The sequence below is a fragment of the Puma concolor genome, chromosome C2 (assembly GCF_028749965.1).
Source record: "Puma concolor isolate L17-30 chromosome C2, mPumCon1.1.hap2, whole genome shotgun sequence".
Taxonomy (NCBI): domain Eukaryota; kingdom Metazoa; phylum Chordata; class Mammalia; order Carnivora; family Felidae; genus Puma; species Puma concolor.
In genome coordinates this window covers 141,433,623-141,461,009 of record NC_141675.1, presented here as the reverse complement: position 1 = coordinate 141,461,009, position 27,387 = coordinate 141,433,623, and the positions used below count along the sequence as shown (strand labels likewise).

At 40.9% G+C, this 27,387-nt stretch overlaps 1 protein-coding gene, 1 long non-coding RNA gene and 1 other non-coding gene across 6 annotated transcripts in view; 1 reads left to right on the top strand and 2 right to left on the bottom strand.

The window, feature by feature from the left end:
* Positions 1-1,232: 1,232 nt before the first annotated feature.
* Positions 1,233-17,452, bottom strand: LOC147577558 (uncharacterized). The gene is made up of 3 exons (XR_015240396.1): positions 17,308-17,452; positions 16,155-16,288; positions 1,233-2,159 (listed from the first exon to the last, which is right to left on the bottom strand). It is a non-coding gene; the product is annotated as an uncharacterized LOC147577558 (long non-coding RNA).
* On the bottom strand, positions 8,212-8,318 carry LOC112850535 (U6 spliceosomal RNA). The gene has a single exon (XR_003222658.1). It is a non-coding gene; the product is annotated as a U6 spliceosomal RNA (small nuclear RNA).
* The window catches only part of MRPL39 (mitochondrial ribosomal protein L39), a 24,515-nt gene continuing 14,569 nt past the window's right edge, over positions 17,442-27,387 (top strand). For all 4 annotated transcript variants that reach the window (XM_086675782.1, XM_086675780.1, XM_025913764.2 and 1 more), the window contains exons 1-6: positions 17,442-17,567; positions 18,334-18,540; positions 20,508-20,647; positions 23,043-23,142; positions 24,340-24,407; positions 27,009-27,121. In XM_086675782.1, the coding sequence (XP_086531908.1) occupies positions 17,504-17,567; positions 18,334-18,540; positions 20,508-20,647; positions 23,043-23,142; positions 24,340-24,407; positions 27,009-27,121 (692 nt within the window). In that variant the 5' untranslated portion in view covers positions 17,442-17,503. The remainder of the gene's footprint in view (positions 17,568-18,333; positions 18,541-20,507; positions 20,648-23,042; positions 23,143-24,339; positions 24,408-27,008; positions 27,122-27,387) is intronic.

Sequence of the window (27,387 nt, the reverse complement as noted above, 5' to 3'; positions counted from 1 at the left end):
ACAAGTTGGGGAGGGACAGAGAGAGAAGGAGACGCGGAATCCGAAGCAGGCTCCAGGCTCCGAGCTGTCAGCGCAGAGCCCGCCGTGGGGCTAGAACTCTCAGAGAGCAAGATCATGACCTGGGCCGAAGTTGGACGCTCAACCGACTGAGCCACCCAGGCGCCCCTCAAGGCCCTCCTCTGAAGTACGGAGTTCAGTATGTCCTCCAACATAAGGCAGATAAATAGAAGTGCGTGTAGCAAACGGACTGTTTATTATTTATTTGGTGTTTATATCCCGAACATATTCTAACGTTTTGCATAATCAAGTTCTTAATGCTATACTTAGCATTCGATACTCAAAACAACTTTTCCTACCAGCATCTCAACTGTGTTCTTTCATCTTTAAGATCTTTGGGAGAGGGTTGGAGAACACAAATGAACTTGATGTACCTTGCTCTGGCAAAAACTGGATGAGGTGGACAAGGAACAGAATGATGCCTTTTTGCTCCCAAAGATTTAAGAATTCCACTGTGTTCTTGGATCCATCCTCTTTAAACCAGGTGGACAGTGTTAGTCTTTCCAGAATGCTTTTTTTTTTTTTTTTTTGGCCCTGATGAAAAGTAGCTCAAATTAACCTTTAGTTTTGCCACTAAAAACACTGTAAGTGACAACATTCTGTCCACCATGTAAGCCAAGGTTTATGTTTCTTTGGAAAAGTCAACAGAGGGCATATTTTCTCATTTGATAGGCTTTAAAACTCTGTCATCTCACCGAATTTTTAAGGCTTGCCTTGTGCCTTATAGATGTAAATACTCCTGCGAATTAGAACACTCTGTGAAAATATTTTTTTTCCTGGAAGTGTAATACTATAAAGAAAGCCAGGCTGTTGGTTCCCTGAAGGGCTAGGAATCATCTCAGGTGCAGAAGTTCAAATGCTTGTCTGCTGGCTCGTAGCCAGTGAACACAATGGCTGGCAACAGTGGAGACTTTGAAAATGCCCCGTGGGGAGGGATGCTGTTTAGCAAGCAGCATGCAGGATTAGAGTCCTGGTGGTGGGAGTGGCCATCCTCATCAGTCCTTCCTAGGATAGGGACTAAACATCCTGGAGTACTGAAAATCAGAAGTGAGGATATACTGGTCATTCCAGAAGTAACATCTCTGTTTCCTAGAGACACTCTTAGATGAGCCACCTAATGCCTCTGGAACCTCAGTTCCTAATATATAGAAAATGGGTCTGAGGTAGGTGATTTTATTTTATTTTTTTTTATTAAAAAAAAATTTTTTTTTAACATTTATTCATTTTTGAGAGACAGAGAGAGACAGAGCATGAGCAGGATAGGGGCAAAGAGAGGGAGATACAGAATCCAAAGCAGGCTCCAGGCCCTGAGCTGTCAGCACAGAGCTGAGGTAGGTGATTTTAAAGGCACTTTCCCGGCACCTGGGTGGCTCATGGTTCCTGAGTTCAAGCCCCGCCTCAGGCTCTCTGCTGTCATCCCAAAGCCTGCTTTGGATCCTCTGACCTCCTCTCTCTGCCCCTCCCCTTCTGGCCCCCAGCCACTAAACACACACACATGCACACACACACACCACACCTCTGACCTCCTCTCTCTGCCCCTCCCCTTCTGGCCCCCAGCCACTAAACACACGCACACACACGCGCGCGCGCGCACACACACACACACACACACACACACACACACACACACACCACCTCTCATGAACTGTCTAAAATATATTTAATTTTATTCTGGTAAGTCAAGATGTAGAAAGGGATATTGGGAGATAGAAGAAAGAGATGCCTTTTGAGGGGCATTTGAGTTGGGGTTTTGAGTTGAGTGGCATTTGAGTTGAGTTGAAGTTGTTTCTTCTCTCTTCTGATCTTCCTCTTCCCTCTTTTCTATACTCTCTTCTCTTTCTTCTGCATTTAAAAGCTCCAACTTGTTAGCTGAGTTTCTTGATTAAGAAAAAGTGGCTGGTATTTAGCCTAATCTTCCACAGCATTTTTCAACGAGGAGCACTTTGGCTTTTGGCCTAACTTGACCTCGGTCTTTGTCAATAGTGGAGAATTAAAGAGAACTTGGCTTTCTGCTGTCAAGGCTCCTCTGGAAACATCAAAAAATAAAGACTCAGCTGGTACTTGGACCAAGTCTGACAGGTCCAGGGTTTTTTTCTCATCCCCTGTAGTCGGAGAAAACGCGATGGAAATAACAATGGAAGATTCGTGGTAGTGGAACTCTCTCTAGTGTTAACCTCAAAAGTCTTAGTTAAGTAAAACTCATGAATAAATATTAAAATGTTTCAGAAAAATATGGAAGCAGCTACACATGGCAGATTGTTCACCTGGGTAGTAGGTATATGGTTATTTGCTAGCCTATGTCTTCTGCATGACTGAGATGTTTCACATTTATTTCACATGCGTTTCAAAATTTCATTCTTAGACCCCCCCAAAATTAACGAAAAACTTAACTCTATCTTTATAAATAAGGAGCCAAAGTGAATTAACTCGGTATCCTCTCATCCTCATGCTAACTTGCAGGCTCTTTAAAACAGTCAAGTAGATAAAAATCTCTTTGCTTTATTACTGGCTCCTTCTGTCACCTGATCCAAGTGAAATTATTATTATCGAAACAGGCTTCATTTTATGGACAGCGAGGTGAGGCTTCATAGGGATTTTTCACTTGCTTAGAAGGACATAAAATTAACCTTTCTCAAACAAACAAAACACACCCATTTCTGTGTTTAAGAAAATAATATCGATGGGGGGGCCTGGGTGGCTCGGTTGTTAAGCATCTGACTTTGGCTCAGGTCATGATCTCACGGTACGTGAGTTCGAGTCCCATATCTGGTGAACTCAAGCCCTGCCTCGGGTGAGCCACGCTTCTCTCTCTCTCTCTCTCTCTTTCTCTCTCTCTCTGCCCTTCCTGGGATTCTCTCTCTTTCTCTGCCCCTCACTCACTTGCACACCTCTCTCTCTCTAAAAAAGAAAAAAGAATACTGATGACCAAAAAAATTTGGTGTATTAGTCAGAACTTGCGAGGAAGGGGTGGGTTACCTAAAACCTGGTTTCAGGGCCCAGGCATATTCTTTGCATTCACACATTAACTTAATGTTTCCTAACTGAGTAGAGGACTGTAGTCTAAACCAGTGCTTCTCAGACTAATGGACATCTGAATTAACAGAAGATCATGTTCAAATGAGATTCTGATGGAGGAGGTCTGAGGTGGGGCTGAAAGTCTGCATTTCTAACAAGCTACTGGGTGATGGTGATGCTGTTGATCCATGGACCACACTGAATTAGCATGGCAATATTCGAGTGTTTTTCGAATGTATTTCTTTTTTAATTAATTAAAAATGTTTATTTATTTTGAGGGGGGGATGAGGGTGGGGAGGGGCAGAGAGAGAGGATCTCAAGCAGGCTCTGCACTGTCAGCGTGGGGCCAGATGTGGGGCTCAATCTCACAATTGTGAGTCCTAAGGTGACATCAAGGGTTGGATGCTTAATTGACTGAGCCACCCAGGTGCCCCTCAAGTGTATTTTTGCTACTGAAATAACAAATGGCAGAAGGAGGAAGTTTACCATGTAAACTTTGAATACTAGAATTAGGCCATGAATTCTCAATGGGTGCAATATTGCCCCCAAGGGGGGACAATTCTTTTGTTGGTGGTAAAAAAGCTTAAACAGATATATAGTCTAGCTGACCTGGAACAGCAGGGCTTTGAACTGCATGAGTTCACTTATACATGGATTTTTTTTCCCCAGTAAATACAGTACTGTAAGTGTATTTTCTCTTCCTTATGGTTTCTCAATAACATTTTCTTTGCTCTAGCTTACTGCTTTGTAAGAATACAGTATATAATACACACAGCATACAAAATATGTGTTAATATACTGTTTGTGTTATCCATAGGCTTCTGGTCAAAAGCATGAGGCACCTGGATGGCTCAGCCGGTTAAGTGGCCGACTTCCGCTCAGGTCGTGATCTCGTGGTCCGTGAGTTCGAGCCCCGCGTCGGGCTCTGTGCTGGTAGCTAGGAACCTGGAGCCTGCTTCTGTTTCTGTGTCTCCCTCTCTCTCTGCCCCTCCCTATTCGCACCCTGTCTCTCTCTGCCTTTCAAAAATGAATAAATGTTAAAAAGGGGCGTCTGGGTGGCTCAGTCGGTTAAGCGTCTGACTTCAGCTCAGGTCACGATCTCTCGGTCTGTGAGTTCGAGCCCCACGTCGGGCTCTGGGCTGATGGCTCACAGCCTGGAGCCTGCTTCCGATTCTGTGTCTCCCTCGCTCTCTGCCCCTCCCCCATTCATGCTCTGTCTCTCTCTGTCTCAAAAATAAATAAACGTTAAAAAAAATTTTAAAAAGAAAACAAAAATGAATAAATGTTAAAAAAAATTTAAAAGAAAGCAGGCTATTAGGAGTTAAGTTTTGGGGGGGATTAAAAGTTATATGTGGATTTTCAAGTACGTGAGAGGTTGGTGCCGTAACCCCCTTGTTGTTCAAGGGTCAACTCTGTATCAGTGACACTAAAACGTCATGGAGGGGGCCACCTGGCTGGCTCAGTTTGTAGAGCAGTTTGTAGAGCAACTCTTGATCTCAGGGTTGTGAATTTGAGACCCACATTGGGTGTGGAAATTACTTAAAAATAAAATCTTAAAAATAAAATGTCATAGGGGTGGGTACTAGGAAAAAGTCTAAAAAAGCTACTCAGGGAAGATATAGAACCACTGCTCTAAACTATTATAAAAGCTCATGAAAGTGTCACAAGTAAAAAACAAAAAAAGTCAGCCAGCCTGTCTGTTTATAAATACTCAGTTACCAACATTTGAGATATCTGTTATATATTACTACCTGGATTCTCAAATTCTCATTGACAAACATGATGGAAATTTTTTATTTAAGAGAACACTGAATTGAATTTTCCAGCTTGTCAAAGCATCTAAATACTGTAGATTGCAAAGGAAAGGGATGAGAATAAATACACGATGATTATCAGAGATGACTTATACCAACAGGAAAATTAACCTAAGTTGAATAAAAAAACACAATCAGGTTACAAATAAGTCAAAAGTTTAAAACTAGAATTGCAAATACACTCCCTTCTTTCAACGTTTTAAAGGTGCACTACATTCTATTTTTTTAAAAACAATGTTTATTTTTGAGAGAGACAGAGAGAGAGAGAGAGAGACGATGTGCACGTGTGAGCAAGCAAGGGAGGGGCAGAGAGATTGGGAGACAGAGGATCCGAAGCAGGCTCTGAGCTCAGCGCAGAGCCTGATGCTGGGCTCAAACCCATGAACCTTGAGATCATGACCTGAACTGAAATCGGTCGCTTAAATGACTGAGCCACCCAGGCACCCTTTCAATGTTCACTATCTTCTAAGTGCATTTCTTTATACTCCTAATCTATTTTATGTGTAATTATTTTTCTAAGAATGAGATAATATGTGTCCCTTTAGTTGTTACACACTTGATGCAGAAAATGTTCTAATTAAAAACACATAATTCCCCTTAACTATGGATTTGCACTAAACTACCTCCCATGCCCAAATGGCTATGCTGCCCACCCACAGCATAGCAAAGAGGCCTGGTGCCTTCTGCTATGTAACAGAGCCCAGTGAAGGCAACTGATGTTATCTCCATGTGAAGTAAAGTGAGAAATCATCCAAATGTGGCTGGAACTAGACCCACAAGGGTCAGAGTATGAACAGGCAACTCCCAGTAACAAAAACTGATCTCATTGAGTATACCCACTAGTGTGCTAAATGCCTATGTATTAACTGCTTTAATTGTCCCCAGATGCTACAAGGTATTATAATGGCTCCAATTTTTTATGATTAATTAGAAGGATGAGGTGCAAATAAACTAATAAAAGTCAAGGGCTAAAAAGTGGAGAGGAGGGATTTGAACAAAGGCAGGTTATCTCTGGAGCTGTGCTATCTCACCAGCATTTCATGTTGGTTGTATCCAACTAATTTGGGGTGGCTTTACGTGGTCAGGACCCAGCTTACCTTCTCTCTGGGGCATGTCAAGTTTGCTGGGAAGAGGCAGGCAAGTGTCATGACCAAGGGAGTAGGAATAAGGTATCCTTTCAAAAGGCCAGCCAGACTGGTCAGAATTTTTTTTAAAAACAGCTTTGTTAAGGTATAAGTCCCATGCTATACAATCTACCTATTTAAAGTGTAAATTCAGTGTTGTTCAGTATATTTATAGGGATGTGAAACCATAGCCATATTTAATTTTAGAACATCTTACTTTGACTGTCACAACTGTTACCCACAGATACATCTATATAAAACAGAAAACAAATTTTCAATAAACAATACTTGTCTTCAAAAAAATTTTTAAAAAAGACCATTTTGGTCTTTTCCTAAAAGAAACCTAGTACCCATTGCATTCACCCTCAGTCTCAACCCCTTTCCTCCAGTCCTAATCAACCACTAACCTACTGTCTGTCTCTATAGAGTTTCCTGTTCTGAACACTCAATATAAATTGAACCCTACACTATGTCATCTTTTCTGATGGGCTTCTTTTACTTCGCATGTTTTCTAGACTCATCCATGTTGTGGCATGTATCAGTACTTTATTCCTTTTCACTGATGAATAATATTCTGTCATATGGATTCACTACATTTTGGTTTTCATCCATTAGTTGTTGGACTTTTGGGCTGTTTCCACTTTTTGGCTATTATGGCTAATGCTGCTATGAATATTCAGGTACAGCTTTTTGTTTGGATGTATGTTTTCATTTCTCTTGGTATATGCCTACGAGTTGAATTGCTAGGTTACACGATAACTGTACATTCAACATTTCAAGGAACTGCCAGACTGTTTTTCAAAGCAGCTGTACCACTTTCCATTCACACCAGCAGTGCCTGAAGGTTCCAGTATCTCCATATCCTCATCAGCACTTGTTAACAACTGCCTTTTTAATTATCGCCAACCTAATGGGTGTGAAGTAATAACTCACTTGGTTTAGATGTGCTTTCCCTGATGGTTAGTGATGTCGCTTTCACGCCTGCTGGCTATTTGCATATCTTCTTTGATAAATGTCTATTCAAATGTTTTGCCCACTTTTAATTTAGATTGGTTGCCCCTTTTTTGTTATTGAGTTGTGTTTTTTATATGTTCTGGATACAAGTTTCTTGTCGGATATATGATTTGCAATTTTTTTTCTCATTCTGTGGAAATCTGTTCACTTTCTTGATGCTTTGTGCAGAAAGTTTGATGTAGTGCAATTTATTTTTTTCTATTTTTACTTATGCTTTTTTTTTTAATCTAAGAAACCACTGCCTAACTCAAGGTCAAAATGGTTTACTCTTAAATTTTTTTCTAAGAATTTTGTAGTTTTCGCACTTTCATTTAGGTTTATAATCCATTGAATTAACTTTGTGTATATGTTGTGAAGAAGTCATATAACTTTTGTGTATGTTGTCTGATATGGGAAATATATCTCAGAAATAAACTCTGTTCTTTGTCCCAGAAATATATACTGAAGATATTGTTCTCTCCCTAGTATGTCTTGGTACATTTGTCAAAAATCAATTGACCATAAATGTAAGGGTTTATTTGTGGACTCTCAATTTTTCCATCATTCTATGTTTATCTGTAAGCCAGTGACACATCATCTTAAATACTGTAGCTTTATAGTTAAAATTTGAAAGCAGGAAGCATGCTTCTTCAAACTTTATTCTTCATTTTTTTAAGATTTTTTTTTTTGTTTTTCTGGGTTCTTTGCAATTTTATATGAATTTTACGATCAGCTTGTCCATTTTTTCAAAAGCCAACTGGGATTTTGATAGGAATTATATTGCATCTTTTAATCAGTTTGGGGAGTATTACCATCTTGACAATATTAAGTTTTCTGATCCATGAATATAGAATATCTTTCCATTTTTTTAGGTCTTTATTTTCAATGATGTTTTATAGTTTTCAGTGTACAAGTCTTGCACTTCCTTTGCTAAATTTATACCTAAATAATTTACTCTTTTTGATGCTGTTGTAAATGGTATTATTTTCTTAATTTTATTTTCAGAACTTTCAATGCCAGTCTATAGAAATACCATAGATTTTTGTATATTGATCTTGTATCCTGCAACCTTCTTGTACTCTTATTAGTTCTAATACATTTTTAATGGATTCCTTAGGATTTTCTATGTACAAAATCATGTCATCTTCAAATAGAGATAGTTTTGCTTCTTTTTTTTTTTTTTTCAATCCGGATACTTATTTGCTCTTTTTTTAATGGAATGCTTCATGAATTTGTGTCTAATCCTGGTTCAGGGGCCATGCTAATCTTCATTGTATTGTTCCAATTTTAGTATATGTGCTGCTGAAGTGAGCACTTTTATTTCCTTTTCATGCCTAATTGTCCGGATATGACATTCAGTACAATGTTAAATAGAAGTGAAAGAGTGGACATCCTTTTCTTTCTTGTTCCTCACTTAAGGGCAAGTATTCAGTCTTTTAGCATCATGTATGATGTTATCTATGGATGGCTGAGCAAGTTCCCTTCCATTCCTGATTTGTTGAGCGTATTGATGAAGAAAGCATGTTGGATTTCATCAAATGCTTTTTCTGCATCTGTTGAGATTATCACGTGGTTTTTTTTGTCATTTATTCTTTATATAGTGTATTACATTGATTAATATTCATATATTACACCACCCTTGAATTTCTGGGATAAATTTGGTCCTGGCATACAATCTTTTTATATTGCTGGATTCAGTTTGCTAGTATTTTGTTGAAGATTTTTTACATCTATATTCATAAGGGATTTTGGTCTACAGTTTGTTTTTTTTCCTTGTGATATATTTTTCTGGTTTTGGTATCAGATTATTCTGACCTCATAACATGAATTAAAAGTGTTCCTGCCTCTCCAATATTTTGGAAGAGTTTGTAAAGAAAATTTTAAATTACTGATTTTATCTCTTTACTTATTATTGGCCTATTCAGATTTTTAATTTTTTTCTTGAGTTAGTTTGGGCAGTTTGTGTCTTTCTAGGAACTTGTACATTTCATCTAAGTTATCTGATTTGTTGGCATACAGTTGTTCATAGCTTTCCTTAAAATCTAACTTATTACTAGAAGGTTGGGAGTATGTGCCCTCTTTTATTCCTGATTTTAGTAATTTGTGTTTTCTCTCTTTTTTCTTGGTCAGCTTAGCTAAAGGTTTGTTGATTTTGTTTATCTTTTCAAATAACTGACTTTTGGATTCATTTTCTCTGGTGTTTTTTCTGTTCACTATTTCATTGATCTCTGTTCTAATTTCCTCATTTCCCTCCTTTTGCTGCCTTTGGGTTTCGTTTGCTCTTTCTTATTCTGGTTCCTTAAGGCATAATGGTAGCTATTGCTTTGAAATCTTTTTAAATGTAGGCATTTACAGATATACATTTAGGAATGAATATGGACTTTTATTTGGTATAAAGAAAGTCTAATAGTTGACCCAAAACCTACCAGTGGGATTGAGTTACAATTGTACTTGGGTGCCTTTGCTTAGATTCTGATTCTGTGGCACAGAAGCAACCAAAATACACAAGTTTAAATATATCAACTCCAGTAGGCTTGTGTTTCAGTGGTGACAATTATTCAGAGTTCATATACTTTTTTTAATTTTGAAGGGCCATTTATTTGATGACAATTGTGAAACATTCCCAAACCTGTCACATGTAGTAAGTCTGTGGTCTGAGAAAGCGTTACTGGCATTTGCAAGCATTGCAGAAATTTAATAAACTGTCGCCAAACCATTTGCTTGTTCGAATGCCAAGGTTTCCTTCCCCACATCACATGCAGTGTCCTGCTGCCAACACTTATCAAAATACTCCCACAGTTGTCACAGAGAACTGTTCAGGGAGTTTCTATTTCTTTCTCTAGTTGTCCCTGTATTCCACTGCCTTTGCCACTTCTACTTGGGGATTCATTTGAACAACCTGAATACTGTCAGTACGCGGAGCAGCTGAGTATCAAATCATGGACTGAAAACCTAAGCATGGCTGAGATATAGCGACAGATATTGACATATAGGGTGCAGCGAGACTGGGAAGGACAACTCATGCTTTGCTCTCTATGGGTTTGAATTTTTATAGAGACGTTATGTTGTTTGTGTAATGTAAAACAGCAATAAAAGCATTAAAAACATTTGAGAGGGAATCTAGAGGAAAACACTAAGAAAAGTCTGGATAGAACAACTCATTCTAATTGCAGATATACAATTAGGTAGTACAAGCATCTATAATAGGATTGAGAGATATAATCCAGCGCTTTGAAACAGAGATTGACAAATTACTGGCTCTGAGTTTGCATTTCCTCTGAGTACTCCAACAGATAAGTGCCAGACTCAAACAGGTAAATGCCAGGCCACATTTAAAAAGCTCTTGCATACGAAGCGGGAAAGGAGGAAGATGAGAGGGTGTGACTTTGGACCCCATTCACCAATTCAAAGATGCATGAAAGTGTAGCCTTTTACCACTACGATAATATCTGCAACTGTCATCTGGAACAAACACATCTCTGGCTTTGATGGACATTTTGGCAGAGTACCTATCAAAATTTCAAACACATATACCCTGGACCAAACAATTCCACTGCTAGGAACCTCTTCTGAAGAAATAGACCAGTGCACAGATTTTAGATAGCAGATGCTCACTGCAGCAAAATAGTTCAAATATCCTGAGTGTACTTCAGAGAAAGTATGTTTAAGTAAATTATGGTCCAACTGTCCCAAGGTCATAGGGCTAAGAAGTAGAGATCTGGGATCTAATACATGCTTTTACTTCCTCACGTAACTACATTTCATGAGTTAGTCAGTGGGTGTGGGTGTTTTGGGGCATTCAGGACTCAGCTTGTGTGTTCTTCCCAGGGCAGGTCAAGATTGGATGGTGGGGAGAGGAGGAGGGACAGGCAAGTGTCATGGCCAAGGAATAAGGAATAAGACAGGGGAAAGTCAAAAGTTTAAAACAACAATAAAAAGTGGGAAAAAAAAAGAAGTTATGCATAATTAGGGAGAGGAATTCTGGAGGAAAGTATTTCACTTCACCAAAGAGCATCACTTTAGCTAATTTTCACCCTAGGAGCCATCCTGAAAGACGCTAAGTGAACTGGAAGGTACTCACTCTGAAACCGGATGGAGGAAGGAAGGAGGAGCTTAATTCTGGAGAATAGATCTGTCCCTTCTCATCAAAGAAAATCCATATTAACATGTGTTTGAGGGATTAGTACATCTTTGAAGTCCTAAGCAAATGGGAAGAGAATTCTTGCAGTGTTCCCAGAACTGTGAAATGAAGGGTTTGGTGTGGCTGTTGCAGGGTGGGATGATTCAGAGCATTTTAAGGAGCACATGCCAATTTCAGAAGTCCTGGCATTTTCCACATGCCCTGGTGTTTCCAGTTTTCCCAGATGCTACCCTAGCATTCTGTATGACCTTGAGCCAAATACCAATCTTTCTGTGAATCATCTTCTCCATCTAGTAAATGAGGTGGGTGGAATAAATGATCCATACACTCCCTTCAACTTGTGATTCAATGTCTCATCCTCAAGACTTACTGAATCATTAACACTTTAAATCAGCATTACTTGGTATTTATTAATGAAGGTTAGAAGCAAAAAATGTACTTTCCTAACACAATTCTTACATGCATGCACACACGCGCGCGCACACACACACACTCAAATTTGTAAAATGAAATAGAAAATATTACCTAAAAAAACCCCTTTCACTTTGGTGATTTGTATCTCTGGTCCTCTCTTGTTTACTAGTAACAAAGAACAGATTTTCTTGTGGTGTGAGGAAGAAAGGAATAGTTTAAAGGAGGAATGCTAGCAGAAGGAGTGGGCGATACGTATATTTTTATATTCAACTGCATTTCATTTCTCCAGAAGCCCATGGATTCTCTCTCTCTCTCTCTCTCTCTCTCTCTCTCTCTCTCTCCCTCCACTGCTGCCTCAAAGTGGAGGTACCAATTTGCCCCATGGTATCACACTAACAGAAAGAAAAGCCTTGAGTTGCACCTGATTTTTCCTGTGTTCTTATAATCTCAGGAGTTGTGTGTTTGTCTGTACCTTTCAGGCCACGTGGATGTGGAGGGTGTTGAGCCCTGCTATGAGATCATTGACAGAAATGTTTGTGTGTGATTATTATGTAGTAAGTGTAAAATGCATGGCAAGTGCTTCTTTAATTATTCGATTTCTTAAATACAGCTCGTTTTGAGTGCTTCATAGATGTCTAATTACAGGGGGGTGTCATGACCGAGAGCCCCAGACACTGAACTCTGAAATCCACCACATTTGCTCTGAGGGCACACCTCCCACCTGCTGCTCCCAGCCAGGAGGCTGAGTGTGGCCGGCCTGCCCCTGGGAGACTGGGAGCCCTCTAGTGATAGGCTTGGGCTTAAGGAGTCCCCCCTCCTTTCTTGGTCTTGACCAGGCTTCCTTATCCTGCTTGGCAGGGGGGGCGGTCAGGAATACCTCCATTGTCTCTTCCTTTCCCTTCGATTTCACGTGGAGCCAGTCTTCCCCTCTTCTCTCACTGGTATGGAGCCCAAATGAAATCTTTGCATATTTAACTCTGTCTTGGTGCCCATCCTCAAGAGAACCATACGAACAGATTGACATTGATTCAAAGCACAGCTTTGCAAGGCAAAGAACTATGTGTTTGGTATGTTACATTTTAGGTTGTAAAGGGGGAGGAAATAAGTTTATACATTTGGGTTAGCTGATAGAGGCACCCAGAACTCTCAAGGATACACAAAAAATTAGTAACAGTGATAGCCTGTGTGAGGTTTTGGGGATGAATGGGGATAAGAACTGGGAGAGAAACTTTTCAAGGTATACCTTATATATTTTCTTGAGTTTTCAAGCAAATAAATGTATAACAATTTGAAAATGTAAAATCAAATGTTTTCATTAAAAAAACACATGAATTTGAGAGAAAAACAAAGCATGACTTTTGGAGATGGATCTGAGCTGGAGTCCCTTATCAGCTAGTGATCTTGGGAAAATAACCAGTGTTGGGTGGGTAACCGAGCTATTGGATTCTAGATGTCAGTGAGTTATCTTTCTCCTTGAATTCGATAACCTCATTCGCCAGATCCCAAGAAGGCATACACTGCCCACTGGATTGCCACTGGGTTTGGCCATTGAAATTGCTGGGGCTAGGGGACCACGAGGCCGAGAGCTAGTGAGCCTGAGAAGATTTCAAGAACCAGTGCACTGAGCAGACCAAACTCTCCCTTCCCTCCGCCAGGTAAACAGGCTGGTCCCAGGCTGGTCCCAGGCTGGTGGGGGGTGGCCGGGGGGGGGGGGCCGTTTGGATTCCGGAATGAAATTGCTGAACCACAGCTGGCCTGTAGCATTGCAATGTGAGCAAACTTCTGTGGTTGAAAACTGTGGTTTATTCCCCCAACTTTTCATTTTGAAAAATTTCAGAATACACTCGAAAGAGTAATATATGATCAGCACCTCACTTAGCCTCATCAGGTGTTGACATTTTGCCACATTTGCTGAATTTCTCTTGCTTCCTCTCCAGATATAAAGCCCTCCATTTTTACTGAGCCATTAGAGAATTAGTTATAGGCAGGAGGATACTTACTCCTAAATATTCCCCATCCTACGAACATGGATTTCCTCCTTCATGACCATAATTCTGTTATCAAATCCAAGAAATACAACATTGATACAATAATATTTACTATACAGTTCATATTCAAATTTGTCATACTAATGTCCTCGGAATTTTTTTCTTTCAAATCTCAAACCCGAGCAAGGATCATACATGGCCATTCATTGCCTATCTCTTTAGGCTCCCTTAATTTAGAACAGCTCCCGAACTTTTTTGGTTCATTTGTCGTGGAACCGATATTTTTGAAGAGCTTAGGCCAGTTGTTTTGTAGAATGTGTCATTTTCTGGATATATCTGATTTCTTTTCCTCGCGGTTCTTTAGAATCAGGTTAGACATTTATACTACATGGGTGATGTTTATATCACAACCAGGAGGCATAAATAGTGTCCGAGATGGTCCCATTTTGGGTGATGGTAATTTTGACCACTTTGGTAAGGTGGTGTGCAGTAGATTTCTCCATTGAAATTTCCTTTATCCCTTTGGGGGATAACCTCTGGGGTGATAGACACCAGGAGACTATCTTGATCTTGGAAAAATGTTCCCCAATGCTGTTAGCATCCACAGGTGACTCATTTCTGAAACAATTATTACACTGGTAGATGCAGAGTGGTGATTTTTCCCCATTCTGTTGTTCCACCCTCTGGATTTTGTAAAGAAAACTTCCTCTCTGCTCCCATTTATTTTTTAGTATCGCTATGAACTGGATTTTTAACATATACAATAATGTTAGGCTCCTTTATCAGTATTCTTTTAAACGGTCCTAAATTTGTACAATGAAAACCCTTGTCAAGCTGGATCCTGTGCCCTTTGAGCATGTTTCTGCCTGTCTTTGAGTATTTTCTTGCTTTCTGACACAACAAGATGTTCTATCTAGGCCGACCTTTGATAGTTACTGCCGCAGACCTGATGACTCTTTTTGTTTGGGAGAGAGACCGAGAGAGTGAGGCTAAGACTTGGGGAGAAAGTTGGTAAAGAAGGAGGTGAGAAAGGAGATTTAGTGTAAGGAAATATTTTGGGGGAGTTCTTGATCTACTGTGGGTAGCTCTCCCAGGTTCTCCAAACCTGCATTTCCTCTTCTGGAAAATAAAGATTATTATGTGCCTATTGAAGGAGTAGGTTGCAAGAATTAATAAACCTGATTGATTGGCATATGTTCAACACCTGTTGGACATTACCGTTACTAGCATCCTTCCAAGTTAATTTCTGTGATACTTGTGACTTCCAATTATCCTCCCAATGTGACATATATAGGATTCAACTTGCTTAAATTTATGTTCTGAGGTTTTGTTCAAATATGGCTCTAAAATGTTCTGAAGGCAACTAGATGGGGTTCAAGTCTAAAGGGACTGATAAAACAAAGATCATACATACATGTGTATCTATATTTCATAGTTTGAAATTGTATCTTTTTTTTTTTAATTTTTTTTTTTCAACGTTTATTTATTTTTGGGACAGAGAGAGACAGAGCATGAACAGGCGAGAGGCAAAGAGAGAGGGAGACACAGAATCGGAAACAGGCTCCAGGCTCTGAGCCATCAGCCCAGAGCCCGACGCGGGGCTCGAACTCACGGACCGCGAGATCGTGACCCGGCTGAAGTCGGACGCTTAACCGACTGCGCCACCCAGGCGCCCCTGAAATTGTATCTTAAATGAGAAGTGGCCTAGTAAAATTTGATTGGCATTATCAAAGCTCTACCGCTTACTTACATTTCTTCCCCTCTCCACCCCTCCCATTTCTTATTTTAATTTTTTTTTATGTTTATTTTTGAGAGAGAGAGAGAGAGAGAGACAGAGTGAGCAGAGGAGGGGCAAAGAGAGGGCCACGCAGAATGGGAAGCAGGCTCCAGGCTCTGGGCTGTCAGCACAGAGCCCAGTGGGGGGCTCGAACCCACAAACCTTGAGATCATGACTTGAGCTGAAGTTGGATGCTCAACCGACTGAGCCACCCAGGTGCCCCTGCATTTCTTATTTTAAAACCAAAGATAATTACACTCCCTGAGCAGTTGGGAATATAAAATTCAGGCCACGGAGACACATCTATGGAGGCAGGGAGTCTCTGTTGTCTTCCAGTTTTATAAGTGACATACAACACTTTCAGTTTAAGGCGTACAGCACAAAGATTTAAAATACATTCATACAGCACGAGGATTAGCACAATGAGTTAACACGAGTCGCTTCACTGTGTTTGTGATGAGAACTTTCAAGATTTACTTTTTTTAAGCAACTTTCAAATACACCATACAGTACTGTTAATTATAGTCGTCATGCTGTACATAGCTCCCAAGTGCTGATTTGTCTTATAACTGGGAGTTTGTGATTCGTGACCACATTCACCCAGTTTCCCAAGGGAAGGCACGGAGCCCAGCCTGGTATTTGTTCCTTAGCAAGTACCGCCCCCTGGTGGTGATATGTTCCCATGGCAAGTCAGAACCCAGCGGCGGGGGGGGGGGGGAGCGGGGGGGGGCGGGGGGGGGGAAGGACATGGGTTGAATTTGTGAACTTAACAAGCCTTAAGTAAAGCCACAGCATTCGACAACTTTGAATAAAAAGCATTATCATACTTACCATCTACGGAATGCTTCCTTCAATGGCAATAACATCCTGGGGTATAACAACGGTATTAGAAGCTGCTCTGGAACTGCCCCCATTCAACACGTACCTACTGAGCTCGTACTGTGTGCCATGCATCGTTCCGGGCCCTTGGGATGAGACAAAAATTCCACCCCAGTGAGACAGGGAAACTGAAGGGCTCCATAGAACTCTTTTTCTTCCTTTTCCTGCTTCTATTTCCCCCTCTGCTATTCTTGCTAGGACCTGCACCCCCATTTTACACATGCCTTATAATGCAAATAGTGGATGTCGTCCTTGTAAGGGACTTCTTTAGAATAGATAACTTTTTTTTATCCTATTCTATCCTAGTCTGGTGAGAATGACCAGAGGAAGCTATCATACAGTATTCAGACCACCTGCGCTAGACATCTGGACACCAAGATACCCTGGCTTTGAAGGAGTAAGACCTGGACCCTCATCTTTGTTCTCACTGGTTCCTGGATGCCTAAGAGGACACCTACACCCGACCACCGACTGTCCTCAGTGAAAAACCCCAGACCCCAAGCAAAGACGAGGCTCTCTCTTTTCCTTTGAATCCCCCCGACACTGTCTGTGATCGTACTCTCTCTGTACCTTCAATAAACTCTGTTTTCGCCTCCTGCACGCCTCCTGCACGCATCCAGGGACCCTCTTAAGTACCCCCTTAAGACTCTGGGTCCGCAGAACGGCCTGCCAGCATCACCGGGATGCCTTTTTACATGCTCTTTATATTCTCTGTATACTACACAAACGAATCTAACTTGTAAAGAGCTATACGAATTATAGAGTTCCCTTCAATGGCTCAATAAATGGAGAACCCTGGCGCAGATCACCCTTACAAAACCGAGAGTTAAGATGCCATTAGCTTGACCGGCCGGGCAGACCACGAAAGCAAATCCACAGAAGCTGTCTTTGCCCAGTTTTTCTCCCCAGAAATATTCTTTGCGGGGAGCAAGGGTTTTCCCAGCCTTTCGGGCTCGAACTCGCGGAGGGAGGAGGGTGATGGCGCGGGTCGGACTCTGCGACCCCAAAGAGGACGCCCGTCTCCCTGCACAGCCCCCGGGGGTGGCGGACCCGTCGCCCTGCGGTCCAGCACCTCTTGGTCACCCTCTGCGCCCCTGGAACGTACCCCAGCTCCAGACCTCCTGACCTGCCGCCACTAATCCTCAGCGAGACGCAAACGCGCCCCCTGGTGGAGGCGTGCAGCGCGGCTGACGGGACCGGAACAAAAGTGTTCTACGGAACGCGGTGCGGGCTCAGAGTTTCCGGGGAGGAGGGCAGAGGAGGACCTACGCGAGGCGGTTCCTTCGGCAGCGGAGGAGGCAATGGCTCTGGGGGTCCGGGGGCTGCGCCTCTGGCGGGCCGCCCCTGCTGGCGGGGCTGGCTGGAGTGAGTTTCAGCGGCCGTGGGGACGGAGAGAGAGGATTAAAGGATTGTCGGCTCGGATTGGGCCTGAGGCGGGTCCTGGGAGGTCTCACGGGGCTGCGGGCGCAGGAGGGTCTTTACGTCCTGGCTGTGGCGGCCACCCCTTCCCGGCCCGGGGACACAGATCTCGGGGCGCCGGCTGGGTAGGGGGCCGTGGGAGGAGCTTGGGGCGCCTCTGAGAAGGACCCCGCGTCGTGGTGCAAACGTGTCCTTATTTTCCCATTGGAATACTCGTAGGGGCTTTGTCAAATCCTCTGATTGAGGGTTTGGAAAATAAGCTCAGCATTTCTCGCTCCAGATATCGATAGTTTTGGCGAGGGATCCCCGGTCTCCTGGAGCTTTCTTGTCCCCAAAACGTTTCAAGGCGACAACTTTGCTCACCTTCCCAGTGACTAGTGTGACTTTGACTACTTCCTGGTTACTTTTTGCCTCTTATTGTAAAGCACAGATTGGAATACGACAGAGGAAATTGATGGGCAATGGGGATCTGATGGTGAGAGAGCCAAGTTGAAGGAAAGGTGTGGATCTGGGCTAGCTGCGGGTTTCTTCCCTTGGCATTTTAGTTATTAATATTAGAAAGTGGTTTAAGTTCATCTCTGAGCGCATTTTGGCGAACGGCGTTTTAAAATCGTGTTGCCCCGCATTCATTCTTGTAGGACGGTGGTGCGGGGTGGGGTATCATCGGTGTGTTACTCATTCACTGTTTATATTTATCGTAACTGCTACACAGGATTGATAGCAACATCGCCAGCTACGCACCTGTCACCGACAGAACGGATAGAAATGCAGAATGACCTCTTTAATAAAGAGAAAAACAGGCAGTTATCATTAACTCCTCGAACTGAGAAGATTGAAGTTAAACACGTTGGGAAAACGGACCCTGGCACTATCTTCGTGATGAATAAAAACGTTTCAACTCCTTATAGTTGTGCTATGCGTAAGTAGTGAATCAGGATACAGTTTTGACTTTCCCATAAGCTGTGCAGAAGGACTGGTTCAGAAGAGACAAGACTCGGTAATTGCTCCCTGACCTTATAGAAGTTCTTTATCCAGCATCTTCCTCTCTGTTCACTGTCACTTTAGCTCTGGAGGGTCCTGTGGGTCTTGAAAGGTTGGTACTGTGATGCACAGGTTTCCTGGCACTCACTTGAATCTGGCTAGGTTTGGGGTGCTGTAATTGTTTCTGGCAGAAGAAGACGGAGGTGAAAGCCTTGTTACTATATTAGTGTGCTTGCCTTTTTTAGACAGCACCCATGGGGGGCTCGTTAAAGGAATTTGGGATAGAGGGACCGCCCAGGCCTCCGAGGACCAGCTTTATAGGCCTTCTTTTCCTTTCTAGCTCTTTATGGCCTAACTTAAACCTTAGGTGCTTCCCGCTTGTCTGATTGTGTGTTATGTGTTTCTTTATACTTCCGTGTACATGTAGTGAATGTGTAAGTGGAAGTGTGCATGGGGTGAATGCGGTTAGGGTAAAAGTGTGTGTTGGGATTCATATCTTAAAGGAGAGGACTGTGCCCTGTGTGTGATTTGGTGTGTAAATGAAGGGAACAGAGCCTCTGTATGGATTATTATTTTTTTTTTTTTTTAACGTTTATTCATTTTTTTGGGACAGAGAGAGACAGAGCATGAACGGGGGAGGGGCAGAGAGAGAGGGAGACACAGAATCGGAAACAGGCTCCAGGCTCTGAGCCATCAGCCCAGAGCCCGACGCGGGGCTCGAACCCACGGACCGCGAGATCGTGACCTGGCTGAAGTCGGACGCTTAACCGACTGTGCCACCCAGGCGCCCCGTGTATGGATTATTTTTGATCAAAATGCTTTCAAAGCAGCTTTGATAGAACTGGTAATATTTAAATTTAGAAAGCTCTCCAAATAGGTATATACACCAGGATGCTCATTTAAACCACATTGTTTAAATTTTTGGAAAACTGAGTAGTGATTCCATTCAAGTAATTAACAATTTTAGTTAAAAGCTTAAGATAGTCTACATTCTCAGTCTTTTTTTCACTCTGGCACTTGGATGAGTCCTTATGACCGTTGTTTGGTTGTTCTGTGAACATTTATTTGAACCTTTGCTGTGTGATAGGCATTAGGATTACAGAGGAGGGTTAGGACGAAGCACAGGCCCTTGAGGGGTTTTGTGGGTTTTGAGGGGTGGAAATGAAGCCTTTGTGTCCCCCCTCAACATGACACCTGCACTGACAAGTGCTTCTCATTCATACTTTCGATCGTTCAGTACACTTTTGAGTATTTACTGTATTACAGGCCTGGGGCTAGGTTCTGGATATACTAATGAGTGAACAAAAACAGACATGATCCTCTCTCTGTGGGACTTATTTAGACTCTAACCCTGTAGTTTGAGCACTTCCGTGACTAGCTGTGTACTTGAAGAACATCTAATCAGGCTTAGAGTTAGAGTTGCATTCCGGTCAAAGAACAGACCAGGGCTGATGGGCTTATATGTGAATTCATACCCATAATTAAAAACTGTTAAGGTATTTGACTTGGACAGTCCATGTTAGGGAAGGACGAGGTGGTGTAGGAGCGAGACACCCAACCCATTTTGACCAGATTTACTACGGATGTATATTTATATATACAAGTGTAACTCTTGGCAAATTGTTTTATTAGTTAATAATAGATTAACTTCAAATTAGACTTAGCCTCAATGGTTTTCGTAAATGGTTTTGGCAGTTTTGTTAATAATAACACATTGGGTGTGTTGGGTATTATTTTTTTATTGGTACAGAGGTACTATGTAATACTTTTTTTTCTCCCAGAGGAAGTCAGCTTGCAGAATCTCGCCTTTCTGTTGGTTTTATTTCTTAATGTAGCACTTAAACACGTAACTTTTCAATTTGAGTTTTGTTAGATTCAGACCTTCAATCTATTTTAAATTCCTAGATTTAAGTGAGTGGTACTGCAGGAAGTCCATTCTGGCTCTTGTGGACGGACAGCCTTGGGATATGTATAAACCTTTGACCAAATCCTGTGAAATTGAATTTCTTACTTTCAAAGATCGTGATCCTGGAGAAGTGAATAAGGTATTTCTACTTCTGTGTTCTTTTTTTTTTTCTCCTAGTGTTCTTCTTTTTATTAACATCTGTTTTGCTTTGGAGTATGAGATGTGCAAACGTGGCCAACGTCAAATGTAGTAATGCCCGTGATAATCAGCGTTTTGATTTTTTTGCATTTTCACAAGCTCCCAAAGTACCAGTGGCATCCTTTCTTTGTATTTTGGTTTGAGAAAACTGTGTGACTTGTATTTTACTTTCATGACTTTGTTCCACAGATATTTGTTGATTATCCTCTATATTTCATTCTCTCTACTGCTTGAATTCAGCCGTTGACCATCGTTGGATTATTTCAGTAGCTTTTTAACTCTCTGTCCCCACCTCCCTCTTTAATACTAAAGTCTTCCTTAGTAGGCCTGCAAGACTTTGGTTAAGCGACATGACTGAGTGTTGTGTCATTTCTTCCTCATGACTTTTCAGGCCCTGTGGGATCTGACCCCAGCGTGGCTTTCAAGCTTCACCTTCGCTGCATCTTTCCACTTCCTCTCTGCTGTGGCCACATTTGAGGACGTGGTCACTAGTGGTTTTTGCTGTGTGAGCCTCCTGGCTTTTATAGGTGTCCTTCTTCAACTCGGGGTATTTTCTTTCCTCCCTGTTAAAATCCTGTTTATCGTTTATAGTTCTATTAAAATGCTGTCTGCTCTGTGGAATCTTCCCAGTTTCTTCTTGTCAGGATGAATCCCTCTGTTTAGGGCCTCACACTTAGCTAACTTCTTCAGATATAGTATTTTAATCATGCCTTGTGATGTGAACTGTTGAATGCATTGGATTCTTGGCTCTGTGAAGACAGGGATCACATCCTCTATTGGACCCAGTCCTTGACTTACATACAATGGGTATTTAATAAATACATGTTGAAATAAAACACTTAAGCAAGAAAACGATAGATATGATAATAGTAGCTTATATCAAGTATTAATTATGTATCAGGCACTGTCAGGTGATTTACAGGTATTAACTCATTTAATCTTCATAAAAACCACATAAAAATAGATGCTATCGTTCCCATTTCCCAGAAGAATAAACTGAGGCAAAGAGAGGTTCGGTAGCTTGACCAAGGTTACCAGTTTAGGAAATACTAGAGCCTGGATTTTAGTCCAGGCATTCTGATTCTGGAGTTCAACAGACATTAAACACATTTAAGTAGGATAGACGAGGAAGTGCGTTTTGCTACTTGCCTTCAAGACCTGAGTTTGTACTCCTTTTTAGTGTATGTTGCGTGGTTCTGTAGGATACGTTCTGGAGCGGTCTCTGCTGCACACAGCCAGGTGGGCCCACTCTTGTCCGCAGATGTGAAGAGCTTGTGAAAGTCAAGTGCCCAGTTGTAGTAGTGCCAGTGTGGGGCACAAGATAGGCGGGTATGATAGGACTTGAGTTTCTCTTTACGACTCTGATAAGGTCATTGCATGGATACCCACATTAGGCATGTCCATGGGTCAAAATGTGCGAGTAAAACGAAAGCCCAGTTAATAGTGAGTTTGCTCTGCCGTAAATATGAGTAACTTGGGTGATGTGCTCTGTGGTGTTAGGCATAGGAGAGGAGTCACAAGTTCTGAAGAGTTCAGTGTTCCCTCTCTATTATATATGGCGTAAACAGGTGTATATTAATATGTATATATTTTTTACTTTAGTACAGGTTTGTTAACAAGTTCTCTTTATCCTGGGTTAAAGAGAAAAGTTGCTACCGGATAGTAAAACTATCTTGTGTTTGATAAACATCATAGTGTGTGATATCTTGTACAGAAACACTGCTAACAACAGAAGTTGGTACTTCATTCTTCAGTGCTTTTTGCTCGGTAGAGGTGATGTCGTGGCCTGATGTTAACTATTGCTACGTGCCAAGGATGGATAGAAAAATAGTTCCTAAGTCAAAAGTTAACCAAAAATTTCTTTTTATTTACTTATTTATTTTTCAATTTACATCCAAGTTAGTTAGCGTATAGTGCTACTATAATGATTTCAGGAGTAGATTCCAGTGATTCATTCCCAATGTGTAACACCCAGTACTCATCCCAACAGGTGTCCTCCCTAATGCCTCTTACCCATTTAGCCCATTCCCCCTTCCCCCACAGCCCCTCCAGCAACCCTCAGTTTGTTCTCTGTGTCTAAGAGTCTCTTATGTTTTGTCTCCCTCTTTGTTTTAGTACTATTTTTGCTTCCCTTCCCTTATGTACATCTGTTTTGTATCTTAAATTCTTCATATGAGTGAAGTCCTATGATATTTGTCTTTCTTTGACTGGTTAATTTTGCTTAGCGTAATACCCTTCAGTTCCATCCATGTAGTTGAAAGTTAACCTAAATTTTAATATTGAAGAAACAGTGAATCTTAGTGTGTATTATGTTTGTGTATGTTTTATTTTTCTAGGCTTATTGGCGTTCCTGTGCCATGATGATGGGCTGTGTGATAGAGAGGGCATTCAAAGATGAATATGTGGTCAGTTTGGTCAGAGCTCCAGAAGTTCCTGGTAATGTACATATGCGTGCACACACGGATTTTGTAATCATTGAATATTTTGGTACCTATTTTTGATATTTTATAGAGCTTCTATTTTTTCTTTTTTAATTTTTTTTTAATGTTTTTATTTATTATTGAAAGAGAGAGAGAGACAGAACATGGGCAGGGGAGGAGCAGAGAGAGAGAGGGAGACACAGAATCCAAAGCAGGCTCCAGGCTCTGAGCTGTCAACACAGAGCCCGATGAGGGGCTCGAACTCACGAACCGTGAGATCATGTCCTGAGCCGAAGTCGGACACTTAACTGACTGAGCCACCCAGGCGCCCCGAGCTTCTTTTTTTTTTTTTTTTTAGCTCATTTCTAATTTTATGTGATAGAAATTACTGTCGTACATACATTCCATTTATAACCGGTAACAAAATCCATCTTATTTAATTACTGGAGGTCAATAATTAACATAATACAATTCGAGGATAATGTTTCTCTTGAATATGAATTCTGTGTAATTACCCTGTTTCAGTGTTTGTTTCCTACCACTTTAGGCACTTACTTCTAAATCGAATGTGTGGAGGAGGAGGAAATAGGAATATAAATAGAATTCTGGAAAAAGCTATGTTTAGGAGGTACCGTTTCAGCAGAAATGACATGACTCTGGGGCGGTGGGGGGGGGGGGGGAACACTTCTGAGAAGATGGAAGAGTTCACAGCCTTTGCAATTTTGCCAAGATTCTGCATCAGTATGTGCAATAGGATCGCATTTGTAAATTTTCAAAAAAAGATAGGAGTATATACGCCAAAAAAGTTAAAAAAGCTCAATAAGTGATTCTAAGAACAAAACAACAAAAACAAAGCTTAGAAGACATTAAAAAATTCAACATTTCATGCCCACGTAGTCATTTGTCTACATATTAAATATCTGATTCTTTTGAAGTTTTATGTCTAGTAACTATGAAGTCTCTATAGTGATAATATTCTGGATGAAAATGTGAATGTTTAAGAAGTACTAGGGATTTTGGTTCAACAAAAAGAGAGTGAGTGAGGGAAAGCTGGTAGAGAGAGCTCTGGCAAGAGCTGGGATAATGGTAACTTTTATAATTTGTAGAGTTGGCAGAGATTGCTGGCCTTCCCTTTTATGGTCTAAATATTCAGTTGTTGCAAATTAGTAACTAGTAGATTTGACTTTGCCTCTCATTTTGGTTGGATTTACAGTAATCTCTGGAGCCTTCTGCTATGATGTAGTTCTGGATAAGAGACTTGATGAGTGGATGCCAACAAAAGTAAGTATAGTGTTTAGAATATGAATTTTAGAGTATGTACCTTCTTTGGTTAGAACGATTCTTGTGTCAGTGTTGTTGAGTGATACTGCATGTTGAGGATATTTGAAAGACCTTACCTGCCTACCTGTGTTGCATTTTCAGTGTATTCAAGACAGAGCATAGGAATGGGGGTTTTCCTCATGTGGTCAGCTTTATGTCCTGCTTGACCTTTTCTGGAAGTGCTTTCTTCCTTGTACTGTTCATTCCTTTTCTTAAGATAGTGGTTTTCAAGATGCCCAAGCTATCAAATTTACAAGTTTTATTGTCTTAGTTGATGTGGTGGTGAGGGCCTGGAGCCTTACTAACTTCCTGGGTCCTCAGAGCACAATGTAAAACTCATTGCCCTAACCGTTTTAACCTGTTGCATACTGCGAGGTCTCCCTGTATACCAGGGTTACGCTGAGAGGAGGGGTGGAGGGGGTAGACGGTTAGTGAATTAAGAATCAGACTTTGACAAAGCTAAGCTAACTCAAATAGCAACAGACTAGACTCTTGGTGAATGGTCTGATTGCATGATGAGCGTTCTCCTGTTTGATCTGGGAGTTGGGTAGCACCAGGGACCTGGCTGACAAAGACGATCTGGATCAGATTCTCTGTGGGTAGGATGTGCCGGTGGCTTTCAGATGTCCAGCCCAGAGATTTTAGTTATGATTGGGGAGACAAGGCAGATGCCTGATTCTTAATTAAGCAAAACCGTATGTTCTACAGATTGAAAGTCTGGAGGTCAGAAAAGGAAAGGCAGTGTAGCATAGCATTTTATCAATTCCACAGTGTACGTTTTTTTCACATTTTAGTATTTCTGGAAATGTCTTAAAAAAAATTTTTTTTAATGTTTATTTGTGAGAGAGACAGACAGCAGAGAGCGAGCAGGGGAGGGACAGAGAGACAGAGGTACAGAATCTGAAGCAGGCTCCAGGCTCTGAGCTCTCAGCACAGAGCCTGATGCAGGGCTTGAACTCACGAACCACGAGATCATGACCTGAGCTGAAGTCGGATGCTTAACCGACTGAGCCTCCCAGGCGCCCCCAAAATGTGTCTTATAATAGATGGCATCTTACGATTATAATTACCTGTGTTTTTTTCCTTAGTGGTACATTTTAGTGAAATATTATAGTTCCTAAAAGCAAAATTTTGGAGTCAAAGCAGATTCAGGTTTAAATTCTGACTTTGGAAGTTATTTCTTGTATAATCCTGCTCATGTTGCTTAGTGTCAAGAGGGAGAGAGGAGGGAAACAGGAAAGAACAAAGAAAGGGAGGGAAGAGAGGTAGAAAGAGAGATAGGGAAGGGGGCAGGGAAGGGATTGAATATAATTTATATATTCAATATAATTTATTTTTCAGATATGCCCTCAAGTTGAAGAAGTGATTCTTACTTTATATATTTGCATTATTTATGTCATAAAAATGAACGCAATCAAGATTCACTTCTGAGCTGTAAAACTTGCTGCTTCTTTTTCCTGTTTTAAGTATAAAACTTAAAAGGGCACCTGGGTGGCTCACTTGGTTGAGCCTCTGACTCTTGGTTTCAGCTCAGGTCATTATCTCACGGTTCTTTAAGTTCGAGACCCACATAGGGCTCTGTGCTGACAGTGCAGAGCCTGCTTGGGATTCTCTCTCCCTACCTCTTTGCCCTTCCGCCACTGTCTCTTTCAAGATAGGTAAATAAACTTACAAAAACAAGTTTTAAATATAAAACTTAAAAGGCACTGGCTAATTGCAGGCATCATGGTATTGGGTGGACTGCTTAGAAGAAGTGGTAGAGAGTTACGCAAGGAACAGCTGTATAAACTGTGAATGTGGATTTGTTATACAGTCAATTATCCCTTTAAGAATGGAGAAGAGTCATTCGTGCAAAAAAAGTCTCATAGTTTATGGAAATAATTTTATTACAAAAGTTGTGTAATAGTGCCTGGTTTTTCTGTATCAGTAATGAAGGATCTATAGTATGAAAACTCAATTATGGTTTTAATAAAAATCTCAGATATTGTTAATGTGTATTAATGATTTTAATTGCATAAAACCTCTTCATTAAACAGGTTTTTAATATTAGATATATGCCATATTTGGGGCAGGGCCAATGATGACATTACGTTTCCTGGTGAAACTTTCTGAATCACATAAACAGTGTTTTCCCTGTGCATTTATAAAAGCTTAGTTTTGCTTACAATGTAAACAGATTTTTATATCTTTTATTTCTTAGCGTTTCTAACTGCATCGTTGTTTTAATGAACATTTGTTTAATTATGTAATTCGAATAAAAACTTAAAATTTCTTTGTAGGATTATCTTTAATAATTATTAATATAGACTGATATCTTAATTACAAGTAAATTACAAGTTTATAGTTCATAGAGTTGAGATAAATTGTTGACCTTACATTTTACGGTCTAAAAATGGTCTAAATAATTGTTGCAAATTAATAACTTTCTTTCCGAATAAGTTTGCTTTTGCTTTTTCTTTTAGTTGGATTTATAATATTTAGCATACGATTTTATCTTACCTTCCTTATGGAGAAATGCTTTTAAGTAAATTGTTACAAAAGGTTAATACTTTCCTTTCGAAGGAGAACCTGCGTTCCTTCACAAAAGATGCCCGTGCTTTAATTTACAAAGATCTTCCATTTGAAACTCTGGAAATGGAAGCAAAAGTGGCATTGGAAATATTTCAGCACAACAAGTAAGTGTTGGCTTCCTTGAAAGCAAGGCTAAACCCCCCAAAGTTACATGTAATGAAGGAAATTCAGCTCTTAAGAATCTTTATATCTGATGTGGGTAGGACACTGTTCTATTTTTAGCTCTAAGATCTCTTTTTCTGTACCAACCTATTTACTTTCATTCGTCCCACTTCCCAGCCTCTTTACTTATTTACTTACTCATGCCATTATTTATTTCCCTGAGAAAAAAACTTCGCTCACCTTTGGTAATTTTCTCACTTGGTCTCAC